Source organism: Austrofundulus limnaeus, unplaced genomic scaffold (assembly GCF_001266775.1).
Source record: "Austrofundulus limnaeus strain Quisiro unplaced genomic scaffold, Austrofundulus_limnaeus-1.0 Scaffold114, whole genome shotgun sequence".
Taxonomy (NCBI): Eukaryota; Metazoa; Chordata; class Actinopteri; order Cyprinodontiformes; family Rivulidae; genus Austrofundulus; species Austrofundulus limnaeus.
The window spans coordinates 306,617-321,805 of record NW_013952516.1 but is presented as its reverse complement, the minus strand read 5'-3'; the positions used below and the strand labels follow the sequence as shown (position 1 = coordinate 321,805).

At 38.8% G+C, this 15,189-nt stretch overlaps 1 protein-coding gene across 7 annotated transcripts in view; it reads left to right on the top strand.

Annotated features, from left to right (window-relative positions):
* The window catches only part of ap1b1 (adaptor related protein complex 1 subunit beta 1), a 30,053-nt gene that overhangs the window by 13,049 nt on the left and 1,815 nt on the right, over positions 1 to 15,189 (top strand). For 5 of the 7 annotated variants that reach the window (XM_014014321.1, XM_014014322.1, XM_014014323.1 and 2 more), the window contains exons 16-23: positions 1,073 to 1,159; positions 1,705 to 1,734; positions 1,826 to 1,951; positions 2,034 to 2,179; positions 2,272 to 2,401; positions 6,158 to 6,242; positions 6,741 to 6,827; positions 8,287 to 8,441. In XM_014014321.1, the coding sequence (XP_013869775.1) occupies positions 1,073 to 1,159; positions 1,705 to 1,734; positions 1,826 to 1,951; positions 2,034 to 2,179; positions 2,272 to 2,401; positions 6,158 to 6,242; positions 6,741 to 6,827; positions 8,287 to 8,441 (846 nt within the window). The remainder of the gene's footprint in view (positions 1 to 1,072; positions 1,160 to 1,704; positions 1,735 to 1,825; positions 1,952 to 2,033; positions 2,180 to 2,271; positions 2,402 to 6,157; positions 6,243 to 6,740; positions 6,828 to 8,286; positions 8,442 to 15,189) is intronic. The other 2 variants (XM_014014324.1, XM_014014325.1) reach the window with 1 other exon arrangement.

Sequence of the window (15,189 nt, the reverse complement as noted above, 5' to 3'; positions counted from 1 at the left end):
GCTTGTACTGCAGTTTTTGAAGGAATGCATGTCACCCGCTGCCTTTTAAACTAAAATCGTCTGATGTTGAGAAATGAAGTTATAGCTATTTTAGCCTAATCTTGAAAATAATGTTACAGAAGATCTCAAGCAATATTGAGATCACAAGTAGAGTTATAGCAATTTTTTGTTTTTTATTAAGGTTGACTTTGCCTGGTAAAAACCAGACCCTTGTCCTTCRCTTTGCTTTGTACGAGGGTCTGGACTCTCGGCTATAGAGAAGTGGTTCTTGCTGGAGGCATGGCCTCTGCTGAAGTTTAAAATGATTGTATCGGTTGGCCTCGACGTATGCGTGCCAGCTCCACTGTGAAGAAGGCTAAGCTAAGAAGCTAACCGGAAATCGCGTGCGCTGTAAATAACCCTACTGAGAGGAGAGAAGTACCGAGCCGAACGAGACGACTGTAAATGAGAGCTGCTGCTTTGTCAGACAAATTTAATTTCATTTGGAAGCCTTATCATCACGGACTGGCTTCATTCACTTCCTCCACTGYCATATGCTAAAATAACTAGCAGACACTGTGCAGAAAATCAATGTCATTCAAAACTCCACCTTTTATTTGCTAATTGGCCCAGGTAAAATAAACTACAAGCAGACACTGTGTAGAAAATCAACGTTGTGTTCTCTGACTGGCTTGGACGAAATGCTCCTGAAGAAATCTTTCTCTATGGGAGAAATCCCAGACGGAGCAGTGAAGCRAAACTAGAATTGAGCAGAACTGTGTAGGAAGGCAAGGGCCAGGCTAAGGTTGACTAGCTGTGGCAGTCATCTTGAATTGAGTTGACTCCATATTTTATTCTGTTGAAAATATGATGTAAAGATAAATAATGCTGTACATCTACAAACATGATATAAGCTCAATATGGGTCGGGAAGCACAATATGGGCTCTTTGTTCTCTGCTGTTTAGCCAGTAGTTTTCATTCATCATTCTTCATGTTTTCATCATTTTGACATGCACCCTGCGCATGATATGTCCTCGAGTCCGTTGCTGATCTTGTCCTTGGGCTCTTTGATGTTTCTCATTTTTCAATCAGCCGCCCATTCCTTTGCGGACGGGCACTCCTCAGTCACCTCAGACCCTACAACAGTCCCCATCGCCCCCAGATTACAGCCCCACTGAGGTTGGTCCAGAGGACCGTGCTGGACCAGTAAAAGCCAGCGCCAGCCTAGAACTCAGCTCCTCTTGTTCCCTGTTGTAGCAATGTTTCCTYTCAGTAGTCATACCCAGTAAAAGTTGCTGCTTGTTTGCACTTTGTGTTGCACTGTTTGTTTTTGAACTCTGTGTTTGAGGTGGGATTTTAGGAAATCACATCTATCTTCTGYATCGGCATTAGTTCAGATTTGTTCCTTAGTGTCCCTCAAATCACTTTGTCCTCACCAAACCTATAGACATATTTATTYATAAGCATTTTAATAAAACCTGTTGGAGTTTAATGAATCTTGAATTATCAAAGAGCATAGGAACAGTTAATTTCTTTTTCTTTTTACTCATTCATGATGTGAACCCTGTAGCTGATATTAGTCACAGAAATACACTTCCATGACCCTCACATCCCTCCGTCATCCTCTTCAAACCTTTCAGAAGATTATTTAGTGTTGCAGCTACAACAATTAATTTGTACTTTCTTTGTTCACTTTTCTTTTTGTGTTTCTGTCTCATGTTCAGCTTGGTGGAGACCTTGGAGGAAGTTCAGCTGTGAGTCATTTTTTCTTGACATTCTTTAGATTTGTATTGCTTGATTACAGCATCACATTGAATGTGTCATTTGTTGCATTGTGATTTGCAGATGGGGGCTGGTTTTGGTGCTGCTCCAGCTGCAATGCCGGCCCCTGTTAGTGGTGGCCTGGATGACCTGTTTGATCTCGGAGGTGGAGTTGGTATGCCAATGGGAGCCTTTAGCCCCCCCAAAATTGTGAGTTAATACACTGGAATAAGCCTTGGAGCTTTGTGTCATCATGGATCATTTTTAAATGAGTGATCTTCTGTCTGCTCAGGTTTGGCTGCCAGCCATGAAGGGCAAGGGGCTTGAAATTTCAGGCACTTTTGCTCGCCGTGCTGGGGTCTTCCAAATGGAGTTGACCCTCACTAATAAAGCAATGAGTGTCATGACTGATTTTGCCATTCAGTTCAACAGAAACAGGTGCAAACCACTTCTATATAACTGTGGTTCACAGTTTATCTTTTAAGAAACAAAATTTATGACCATTTTTTTCCGTCCTTGTCTCTTTTTAGCTTTGGTATTGCTCCTGCTGGTCCTCTCCAGGTTCTGACCCCTCTGAGCCCAAACCAGAGTATTGAAGTGACTCTTCCTCTCAATACTGTTGGACCTGTTATGAAGATGGAGCCCCTCAACAACCTGCAGGTAACACCTTCACAATATATTTCTTTGAAAGTTTATTTGACCCAACTTGGTTTTTGCTGTGAAATATTATTTATTTATTTTTAAATATTTTATGGAGCTTTTGTGCACTTACTGACTGTGATGCTTGCAATTCAGTAAAATAATTACCTCGTGTCAGTCAAAACCAGAGGCACRTCGGTGTAATCTGTACATCAGGTGATTTAGAATTGTTACAATATTCGTATCCCATGAAGCAGCCTGTTTCTGCTGAGACAGTGTCTCTGATAATTTGGCCAATTAATTACCGGGAAGTCATCCTCACTCTTACTCAACCATGCTGTTGAATTCCCATGCTGAAAATATACCGGGATTAAAACATGAAACAGACATCAGAGCTGTTTCACTAAGGCTGTACGAAGGAAAAAAATGAAGAAAAAAATCAGCAGCAGAAGCCTGTTTGGTTTTCATCAGGGAGGCTCCTTTTAACTGAATACCGAACGGTTTGTCTATGCAGCTGGGGAGAGAAGATAAGAATGGGGGGGTGATGGAGATAGGAATGGTCATTATTGGTCTCACAACGCCCGGTGCTTTGTTTCTTCTGGCCTCAACAGCCCTGCTAACCTTTCTACTCTCTGACCTCAGAGTCCTGCTTTGATGGAACCAGCTGTCAGTTTTGACAGTTTTTCCAAATACAACTTACTCTGCAGATTTTTTATTTATGAAAATCTGTCTCTTTATGTGAATTTTCTTTTAATTACAMATGTATAGGTTCAGATGAACTTATCAGTTCACTACAACAGCTTCTCCATTTGTCACAAATCAGCAGATTTCAGGGACATTCTTCAGTAAAGTTGTGTGCTAGAAATGGACTTTGATATAAAAAAAAATGATCTAGCACAGAGATTGTCAAAAAATTAATTTGTATTTTATCCACAAATCAAGACATGTAGCTTTTGCCTTGTAAATTATCATTTATAATCATTCCATTCCATNTTTGTATTTTATCCACAAATCAAGACATGTAGCTTTTGCCTTGTAAATTATCATTTATAATCATTCCATTCCATATTTTATGTTTTAATAAAAATACAATTGTTTCTTAATTAAATGGTATTTTTTTGGTCAGGAATGCAACAAGAATTGTTTGYATTATTCAGGTATTTTATTGGATGTTGTCTTCATTTGGTTGTAGTTTGTTCYCTGAATTTTAGGAAATTATTAGATGGGGCCACTGCAGCTAGGCCTTATGAAATAAAACTTTGTTTGAGAACTTGACAGCACCCACTGTTGCAAAAAAGAGATCAATATTAGATGTCTTTTTTGTTTCAAGCATGGGCGTTTTTTTTTCACTTGTAAATCTTTATATTCTTTCAAGGTAAAAACAGGAAGTTAAAGTTTTAGTCACTGCCTTCATTCATTTTTTTTTTTTTTACATTTATAACAGATATCAAAGTGATTTTGTCATGTAAAATTGAAACATTCAATACCGGTACATTTATGTCCTCAGATTGTGTTCCTTGAGACCTGTCCAACTTATTTCAGATTCTTGGAAAGTAAAAATGATATCAATATCAATACGTTTTTTTATTAATGCTCCTTTCCAAAAGCATTWAAAGTGAAGCTTTGTGTGATATGTTCTGCATTGCATGAATGAATTATTCATGAATCATTCTTTTCCCTTCGTCTGGCTGAACTGCACTTCCTTATAAAGCAAACTGATCAGTATCACTGCCTGCTGCTTGTTACTACAGATGCTCCTTCTATACAACGTTCGTTGGTGTGTGCCTTGTACTGAAACCTCCAGGGCTGCAACACAACCTGCCTGAAAAGCTTAGCCTAACAAAGTCATTCTTTATTAGATTCACACTGTTAGATTCTTCTCAGTTTTCTCTATTTCAGTCCCTTATTTTTAACCAGGCCTGCTATTCTTGTCTCTCTGCATTTGTGTATTTATTTTTATCTCCCTTTGATGCATCTTGAAAAGCTGTTTTATAGATAGATGAATGATTTTATCTATTTAGTTTGTAAATTTCATGTTTTCTTTTTTCCAAAAGCTTTCTGTTTACTGTGAAACAAAGTGATGAGAGGTCACTTCTCAAATGATGATCAGTAAACATGTAAATGGAATGGATTTTTGTGTGGACCTAAAAAATAAACTCCGAGCATTTAGAGGCATTTTAGGAAGTCAAAGAAAGTGGAACTAATTAACATTCAGTACTGTTTCTTTCCCAGCAGTCTGTTCAAACTTAATATGTAGAATTGACTGTGCTAACTCCTTCGTACAAAAAGGTCAGATATCCTCGAGTCGATTTCTTCCACCGAAGCAGCATTCAGAAAAGTCTCGGCTGGATTTAATTTACTCATTGGAGCTTTGTTCAAGTAAGTCAATCTGCAGCCATTTATAAATAAAAATAAAGCTTTGCCTCATGTTTTCAGATAAGCATGAGTGGCAGCTTGTTCAGGAGTGTCCTGAGCACAATTAGGCACAGCTATAAATTGAGTTCCCAAACAGCAAATTATGCTATATATTGATTTTATTTAGTAAGAGGAAGAGAAGTAACTTCATTGCAAATTCAGATCTTAACAAATGGAGAGAAAAATCTCATTATCCCAAGGGTCACGTTATAGTGATGATGCTATTTGTAATTTATCAGAAATGTGTGTAAAATTTGTCAATGGGGAAAATGAGTCTAAATACTTTGAATGACTTCTAACACTTGTGCATTTCATGGAAAATGAAAAGATGATGTCCTGTTAAAGAAGTTGAAAATTGAAAATGTTTGTCAGAAACTTTTAGACACTGACAGACAGAATAAAGAATAAGTTATCTGTATAAAAACAACTAAAGGGTACAGTTTCTCTGAACAACAAAGTGTGTTTTTCTGAGCTCTGTCTATCTCTCAAATTGTAAATCCAACACTGAGTTCTGGTCAAAAATAAAATGGTAAAATTTATTGGAATCAGCATTATAACGTGGGTAAAATAGCTGATTGAAATGCCACCATCTGCTTTAAGTCTAAAGTAGTTTGTGTTTTTTTGTTAATTGATTCTGACCCTTTTCCAGTTTAGTCACATCAGGCATGATTTCAGCTTAATTAGCTCTACATTTAAATGTTTACGTCTGATTTAGCTGTCATAGATATCAGATAGTTTAATTTAAACTGCTCAGTGTAAACTGGTCTACAGAGGAGTAGACAGGTTAAATAAGAGCCTCCTGAAATTTTGACCTTATCCAGGACATTCATGGGAAAGTCATTAATCTTTCTTGTACTGCTTGGAAAGAGGTAGTCTTGGTGCAACAGGATTGACTTTCCTCTGTCCTCCTCTGCAGAGGTCCAGTGTTCTGGGTTCTTTACTAATAAGCAGGGTACAGAATGGGCTGCTTTATAGTGTCAGTTTTCATGTTTTTGGTGTCTTTAGTTTTGCTTACACATGTGAGACGAACAGTTCCTGACAGTAAAATAATCATCCGGTTCTGGTTCATTTTTAAAATGGAAGCAGTTGTTCTGAGATGACTTAAGTCTCCTGACATCTTTTTCAGTTGAAGTTTGTGACAACACATAATAATGGAGCCAAAAGCCAAACTGTCCTGACACTGCAAGATACAGTTTGGAATTTTAATTATTATTTTTTTACTTTGTGTAGTCTTAAATAAAGAAAAGTAGCTAGATACCAAAWCAGTCAGGATGTTTGAATCATTCATAGATAACTTATTTTTTTCTCATTCTGTTGTTTTTCCTCTCGCCCTCCCCTTCTTGGATTTAATCTCTACCGCAGGTGGCTGTTAAGAACAACATTGACGTATTTTACTTCAGCTGCCAGTACCCCATCAGCATGCTGTTTGTAGAGGACGGGAAGATGGGTGAGTGTCTCTTTGCTAAATCGCTTCATTCCAAAGCCTGGGAGCTCCGCTGACATCAGCCACGTAGAATAATGAGCCCTGACTGAAAGATTGATGCATGTGTGAGTGTTCCTGAGCGTGTGACGCATGTGGTTGTGACTGGCTGCCTGCTCCAGAACTCAGTCACATCCCATGGCAGAGCAGCTTGTACTGCAGCACCACTTTGAGCCTTTTTATCTTTTGTTTTAGTGCTGCCTGTCCGATTTGTTTGATGAAAGTGTGTCTGTATTTCTCCCTGTGGAGCTTCTTATGGGGCCAGCAGCAGGACTGCTGCCAGCGCTGTGAGCTAATGCTTCTACCACAACAAAGCACCTTGTGTCTACAGGGAAAGCAAACTACTCGCTCACTGCTTGGACTTTTTTTTTTTCACTGCACTGTGAGAAAAATCACAGTAACACAAATTGTGCTGTTATTGAGCAGTGGGTTTAAAATGTGTTCTTTCCTTTATATATCTAACAGAGAGGCAAGTTTTCCTGGCCACATGGAAAGACATTCCTAATGACAATGAGTCCCAGTTTCAGATCAAAGACTGCCATCTCAGCTCAGGTAAGGTTGAACAGAGTGCATTAGCTGAAAAACCCCTCACTGTGCAGCCGTATACTACAGCATCTTTTTACATGAAAATGAGCAGAGAGAGCTGTGTTGATCTCAGATCTAATCCCCACTGATGAAGCAAATTGTGTTTGATGAGAGTTCATCAGCTGCAGTCCATATTTATGTGTCATAATTTAGTTTTACACCAGTGTGAGAGCAGCTGAACTGGGGAAGAATTCCCAATGACGGCTTAATGAAAAGGTAGCACTGCAGATTGAATTTTTTTTTTATTAACAAAGAATGAAGATTTCACATCCTGCTGGGGTGCAACAGCAAGACGGAGGCTGAGGAGAGAAGTTAATTTTGAATTAGTGGCTATATCTGTGTTTCACAGACAGCCTGGAGTGAAAATCTTAGGGTGAGATAACGAGAAAATAAATTCTTCAGGGTCTGGTGCATTTAATGATTGTTTCGGCAAGCAGACATGGAGCATGACAGGAAGTACCGTATTTTTCGGACTATAAGCCACACCGGACTATAAGCCGCACCCGCCATTATTTTAAAAAACGCGCGAACATCAACATATAAGCCGCACCCCCCACCCCCATCAGTAAAAACAAAAACAAAACAGTACACCCAAAATTGTGGTCAAAAAAGTGAATTCAACATCACATTTATTTTTAAGAAAAAGGTTGGCAAGTTCACCGGATAATAATAATAATAATAAACTCTCGAAAAAAAAGGCGAGCGGTCTGGAATTAAAAAATTAAAAAGCAAACCTTTAGAAATTACCGGTAAAGTTCGGAGGAATACGGTTCATTTAACTGACCTTATTTTGGTAGTTTTCTTTAACCATTTCTGGTCCAACAAAAAGTCTCATTCATTGTCCTCCAACGCACTGAAACCATCGAAATCCTCCTCTTCAGTGTCGGAGTTAAACGAGCTGCGTCACACAGCGGTACCTGTTCAGTTTCTGTGTCGCTGTCCTCCCGGGCTGGCTCTGAAGCTGTGGTGTCCTCTTCACGTAGCAGTCCAGCCTTTCGGAACCCATTTGTGATGTGGACTCGTTCACTCTGCTCCACGCTGTTGGTTCAATCATTAAATGTCGGTTTTATCCCCTTTTATGAGTTTTTGGCCATTGACTATTTTTAAATCGCTGCTTCCTGGTCAACAGTGGGCTCTGGAAGGATCGCTTTTTTCTTTCTTTTTTCTTCTTTTTTTGAAGCRAGTGGTTGAAGCAAATGGAGCATAAGAGCCCCCTGGTGGCTGAAGAAAAAAATCCACGTATAAGCCGCACCGGACTATAAGCCGCATGGTTCAAAGTTCAGGAAAAAAGTCGCGGCTTACAGTCCGAAAAATACGGTAGTCAGGGACTTGATGCTGAATATGTGAACTAAAATGGAACTGATCAATTTAAACAGGAAACATTTTAATTGTTCTGTGTTACGGTTGGGTTATGTTCTTTGTACAGATGCAGCCTCCAACAAACTTCAAGGTAGCAACATCTTCACCATAGCCAAGCGCACAGTGGATGGGCAGGACATGCTGTATCAGTCCATGAAACTCACCAATGGCATCTGGGTGCTGGCTGAGCTCAGGCTGCAGGCAGGAAACCCAAATTACACAGTGAGTATTGAACAGTGTCGTTCAGGCTAATTAATGATGTACTTGTTCATGTTGCATAATAAATAATACCATCCTTCCTCTGTATGAATTTTAGCCAAAGTCTAATTTTCTTACCCATACCCTGGTTTGACTTAAATAAAAATAATAATAAACTTGTAAAACAGTGAATACAAAATACTATGCATGAAAAAAAATATATAATTGGGCTAAGAAGGGAACAAAGTTTTAAAAAGAAACATTAGCAAATAAAATTACTGAGAAAATAATCAGCTGGTAAGAATTTATTCACCTTCAAGGTGAATTGTATCACAGCACCTTACTACTGTTTGGCATATCAACATATTCTAGGTGTGTTTCAGATGACTTTACACTTTTTCTACTCATAAGAAATCTATTTTGGCAGGAAAATTAAAATTAAAAATGTTCTGAAAAGGTCATTTTCAAGCCAATAAATTGAYAATGAATAACGGCAATTCCTTTAAGTTACTGGTCTTGTGGGGGTGGAGGGATGTTGATGTRTCAGCTTTGTTTTCCTTGACTGCAGTGAATTAATAATGTCCAAACACCTACACACATTTATTAATTTATTACAAGCCATGCCCTTCATGAGGGCWGGGTGCCCCTTTGAACAATGCTAAGGAAAACGCTGGATAACCAGGCCAAGTACTTTTAGTTTTTAGGTCTTCACCGGTAGTTTAGAGATGTATTTCTTCAAATGTTTTTTTGCTCTCAAAAACTGTTTACATGTGTTACTAAAGCCCTCACTCAACTCCAATCACTGTGGAACACGTAAATCTCCAAGAAATCTCCCTGCTTGCCTACAGGCTGTGCATATTCATTTGCAGATATCTTTTTGTAGAGATTAAAGGTGGATGTAACTAAATGAGTCATGGTTGTATTGCTGAGACTTAATATTGCTTATGTAAAACCTTGGGTAATTTATGATGAGTGTAATTAAAGATCTCTGAAAGKAGTGGAAAAGCACATTTTCATATATTTAATGTGTGAGATCTGTTTAAGGTAATAAGTATCAAAGACTGTATTGGACTGCAAACTATTTCCCTTAATATATTTAATCCTTAAGGTGGTATCTCACTAGGATGTTTCTTCCTGACAAACTATTCATAAGGGAATTTCCAGCATGTCTGATAACTTTCTTTGGTTCTCAGTTTCCTTTTGTGAGTCACAGAAGCATGAAATCCTGTTGTTTGACTTCTAAACTTGTTCAAAACTCAAAATATCTGAACGGTTGTGGTTTATCTCCAGCCTGTCTTGAGCACTAAAGCCATATTTTGACACCTGCGCAAAAGCTCCTCCCCGACAGAAAACACCTCCTAGTTTAAACACTGGTTCAAACATGCCTGTTTTCATTGGGAAATGGTACTTCAGCAGATAAGATTATAACTGGAGTGACTGCCAAGGTGGGTACTAAACAAGCTGAAGTGTGAATAGTGTGTGCGGTGGTGGACCAGCACGTGAAAATAAGCCCTGATTTTCAAAAACTGACAGCTGTAAGTGCGACCACACAGCTCACTGGTCATTCTGTTGTAAATGGCCTACTTGCTGACAGTTCTGTGTTACCAACAGACGCAGCCCAGCGAGGTACCACCGTTAATGGTCTTGGTTATAAACGCTGTGAAAGAAAAGTAACCTCAGTGTTCCACTCACCGCACATCAGTTCTACAGTTCTGCTCACTGGACAAAGTCAGTTTGATTCAGTGAACATGTTCCGCGGTCACTGCACATTACGGATCAAGTCAGCTGACACTCCTGTTATCTGACCGAACAAGCAGGCGGGCCGAAGCTTGATGTGCAGTGACTGGTGGTGAACTTGCAGCAATTGGCAGTGTGGGATTGTGTGTCCCACTTGTATTTGTCTGCTCATTGTTGCGTGTCTCTGCATCGTCAGCGTGTCACAGTCACGGTCGCTGATGAATTGATTTCGAAGTAGAGATCCAGCTCGAGTCATCTGGAGCAGCGACCTTGGTGCGACTCTCCTCTCCTCGTTTCTCCGTCTGCTTTCACATCATGTTTTATTCATAAGGTGGCATTAACTGTCTTTTTGTTTACTGCTCTCAGGCCCAGTCAATTTATCAGTCACCCAAAACGTGTTCATAAAAAAATCCTAAAATCTTTCATCTGGTTCACACCTTCCTCAGTTTATCATCACATTGCCTAACCTGATAAAAGAGAAATATGGYTTGTGTTGCAAGTGTCTTGAGTGATTGTGGATTCTTTGTTGAGCTGGAAGAAATTTTCATTTTTCATCTTTTGATTTCCCAGTGCATCCAATTGTGCCTGTCTTTAATGATTCAGGAGGTTGTTCTTGTCCTTCAGCTGTTTCTGTAATGTTCTCCGTCTGTCTTTTTTTATTTCATTTTTTAGTCCAATTTGCTCCTCGGTGTGGCAGAAAGGGCATGCTTACATTTTTCAGATGGGTCGCAAATTGAACGGCTAATAGAGAAGTAGCCTTTCTCTGCTGCGGCGTTGTACTCTGATGCTGGTTCCTCTGAGCTGCTGCCTGCTGCACGGTCCCAGTGCTCTATTGGCACAGAACATTAAAGCCAAGCTGCCTTTTGTCGTCTTCTATTTTTAGTCCTGAAGAAGTATAGCGCTGCTGCTGCATTGTTTTATTTTTTTATTATTATTATTTCAGGGTTTCATGACACTTGAGAAAAACAAGGCACCAGAGGAGGGTTGTTAATCATTTTCTTGAAAGGAAAAGCTGGCACGTCATAATTTATTCCTGCTGCTGTCCTCCCATGCAGTTTTAAGACATGAACGTATCTTGGCCTATTTTTACGCTCGTCTCAAAACTTGATTGACTTCAAGTTTCCCATAATGCCTCACTTCTCATGTTAAGCGTTATATCTGTGTCCCAGTTCCACCCTCCACACTGCTTTAGGTTGACTCTACGTTCTATTAATAGATAAGTCATATTGAAGTTTGCAGCATTTTTATGCTGAGTCAGCAATCAAACTATTGTTTTCATGCTCAGATTTTTCCATAGTTGTTTTGTGTCTGTTTCTCCTTCAGCATTCATTCAGCTGTTTTACCCATTTATATATCAAAATGTTCAGCTTCCTCTGGATAATTTGTCTGACTTTTGTATTTGGTAACATTTGTACTTTTTAAAATGTTTTATTCTATTTAAATGTTATTTTCAAAAAAACAACTTTTCAGATTCTTGAAAAGCATTGTGTGTTTTTTAGACCTTATCTCAGCTTGCTAGCTACATTTTTAGCTTTTACCTACTCCTTTTTTATGGCGATAGCTCTTAGCTAGGGATGCACGATATATCGGTATTGATATCGGTATTGGCCGATATTGGWMATTTTTTAGAATATCGGTATCGGTCCGATAGGTAAAGCGGGGCCGATATTAATATCAGATATAGATTTCCCACATTTTAGCTTTGTGTTTGTGTTTTGGGAGGTTAGAAGGTTGGTTGAGCGACATCTGTTTGATCGTGATGATATTGCTGCTGCGTAGCCATGAATAACTGAAGCAGGGAGCCATGTCAGAGGTCTGGTTGTTTATTTACAGTATCAAAAAAGACACAAGTGTGTTTGTGTGTATATGTATAATATAATTTGTATGTTTGTGTAATTTCGGTAAATATCGGTYATCGGCCATAACACCAATAATTATATCGGATATTGATATCGGCTGAAATTTTCATATTGGTGCGTCCCTACTTTTAGCTACTGCTCTGCTCATTTTAGCTTTTATCTTGTTAATTTTGTCTTAATTGTTCTGTAATTTATTTCTTTTAGCTACACGTATGTAGCTTGTAGTTACTGTTTTAGTAGTTTTAGCTACTTCTGTAGTTGTAGCCACTGCTTTGCTAATTTTCACTTTTTGCTACAGTTTCTGCATTCCTCATTTAGGTCTTTTTAGCTCGTTTTAGTTATGTCATGAATTTAAATGGTAAATGGACTGTACTTCTATAGTGCCTTTCTATCCAACCAGGATACTCAAATACTTTACACTACAATCTGTGCCCTCATTGACCCATTCACACAGCACTTTATTATGTCTCTACAAAGCTAACGTACAGATCAATCTATAGAGACTAATCAGTGCTTTACATCACATTCATACACTGATGGGACACATCAGAGGAAGTGAGGTTTCAGTTTCTTGCAGGGACACTTTGACATATGACTGACTAGCAAGGAATCGAACCACCACCTCTCTTGTTAGTGGACGAGTCCCTCAACCACAGATCATAATTCAACCTATTAGCTCCTGACTTGCTATTTATGTTTTGCTTATTTTTGCTGTTGAATTGATTAGTTACATCATTTTAATTTCAACAATTGAGTTTCAGCTTCTTCAACACATTTCAGCCCCGTCATTCAGGACTCATTTGTTTAGTAGGATCTGTGAATGAAGCCCACTTTAACAATGAAACGACTTTAACACAAACTAAAGGGAACTGTTGCATATTTTTAATCTCTCATTGTGCATTATCTGGGGAAAATGTTTTTTTTAAGATGTTTTCAGAGGATATTGCACGTTAAACATTCGAGTCATGTCTCTAACATTCCTACCTTTTCACACATTAACACCTTCCTTTAGCTGAAAACAGCTTTCCACTCCAGACAAAAACATCTCCATGAAGGTGATGAGAGCAAACCAGAAGTGTAAAGTCACAGCTCCGACTGAGGAAAATAAAGTCCCTGCCAGCTTTTTCACTGCAGTCCACCTCTTGTTTGTCACTTTGATCTCATCTTGTTTTTTAATGTCTTGCTGTTACATAAAGATCAGTTTTAGCCACTGCCTATGTATATATTTTTCTATCTTAGAGCTTCTATAAAAACTGCATTTAGTGGAACATTTGGATGCTGCTCATCTTCTTGATATGAAGCTGGGGTGTTCTCATCTGCCATCTCTTGTCCCCATGGCAACAATGTGACCAGTAATGATGCTTGGTGGTGGTGGTTTTATTTTTTTCAACCCACCTCTTTAACTGGTTTTTCACTGTTTTCATTAAACTCAGAAATAGACACTACAAAGCTTCTTTCCACACAAAATACCTGTGTCATTCCTTCAGAACATTTGTGTTTTTCTACAATCTTTTGTCTCCCACTCAAATGTTTTTCAGCATTTCTTTCTCTTGGTTAGTTTTATTTTTTTACAGTTAGATGTTAAAAACATTTGGAAACAACATTTTTTTCTGTATTTCTATTTAAGATTGGGCTGTATATTACAGAAAATGTTACATCTACCAAGCTTCATCACTGAAGATTTGATACACATTGAGCAGTCTGTAAAAATTAGATATTTTCAAATCAGAAACTCTTGAAAAAGATTTTTTAGGAACACTAATGACTCCATTTAAAATTAGATGCTGCTGTGTACAGCATTAGGTAATTCTGCAGATGGGGGTATGCATTTAATTTTCTGGAAAATGCTTGTATATGCTTTAAACAATTACTGCATCATTTAATCAAACTTCATTTGCTCTTAAGTCTTTGGTTTAACTTCTCACAATGCTGCAGTCAACATGATTTAAATATAAAAATGTTTAACAAAGACTGTAGTGCTAATTTTGTCATTATTTCCTGCAAAGAAAACAAAAAAATCAGTCAAGTCTTGTAAATTTAGTAACAACACATTGAGAACAAAATCGTAAAAACTCTTCGATGCTCAGCCTTTAATTCCTGAAAATGTTCCTACAAATTTGGAGGAACTCCATTAATATTAAACACAAACACCTCCTCTCTTCTGCCTTCGTATTTCCTCGCCCGCGTACTCCGATGTGGTATTATCAACAAGCCTGAAGCTGAGCTCACGAGTGCTGCCGCTAGCGGCTCTCTCAGGAGGTGTTTGTGCTCAGTGGCTGAAGCGTCTGCACTTCTTCACGTCGTGCTGCTGCACAGCTGTCTAAACGCTGTAAAGAGGGCTGAATGTACCAGCACCGAGCGGGTGGCGTACAACCACTTTATGCAACCACAACTCTATGGTAACCAGCGCACCACGCTCCTTCACATCATTAACTTTCAGGTGAATAACTGATCACTGTAATTAAGAGAACGGAGCAAACATTATAGTGTATTAGTGTCGATGATACAGGAACAAACAACAGACATTTGAGAGCTTAAAACAAAATGACTGCGCACACACCGCCTTGTAATTAGGATGATGGAGGATTACTGAATGTTATACAAAGACAAATCCCGTCGGCACAATACCACTTATAGAGGAAAAAACCTGCCTGATAAATAAAATGGAAAAGATGAAAAAAATAAAAAGCTCTACTTCATCTAAATGAGCTGCACTCTTTCTTGTAAACACCACACACACACACACACACACACACACACACACACACACACACACACACATATCTCTATGTTGGCGTAACAAATGTTGTGACAGTGATTAAAGCAGCGTGATGTTCTGTGGGTGCATGTGAATGTGTTTCACTGTCAGGCCAGCAGAAAGGGTAGGTTGGTCCTTTTTTTTCTCCTCCCTGAGACGTACGGGTCGTCACTGCTCCTGGTTCTCACAGGGAAGAGCACAGCTGGGTTTCACGCTACAAAATTTAATTATTTGTTCCTTAAATCTTCCCCGTTGTCCTCCTTTTGTTTTTATAAAGTGATTTTTTTTTTTTGCAACATTCTAATAGAATCTGAACTGATGCAACTGTTCCTGAGCTGCAGCTGCCTGGATTTTCCTGTAAACACAGTGCTTCTGGGATGGGAGGAAAATAATATCTGCAGTGTGACTGGGGGGGGGG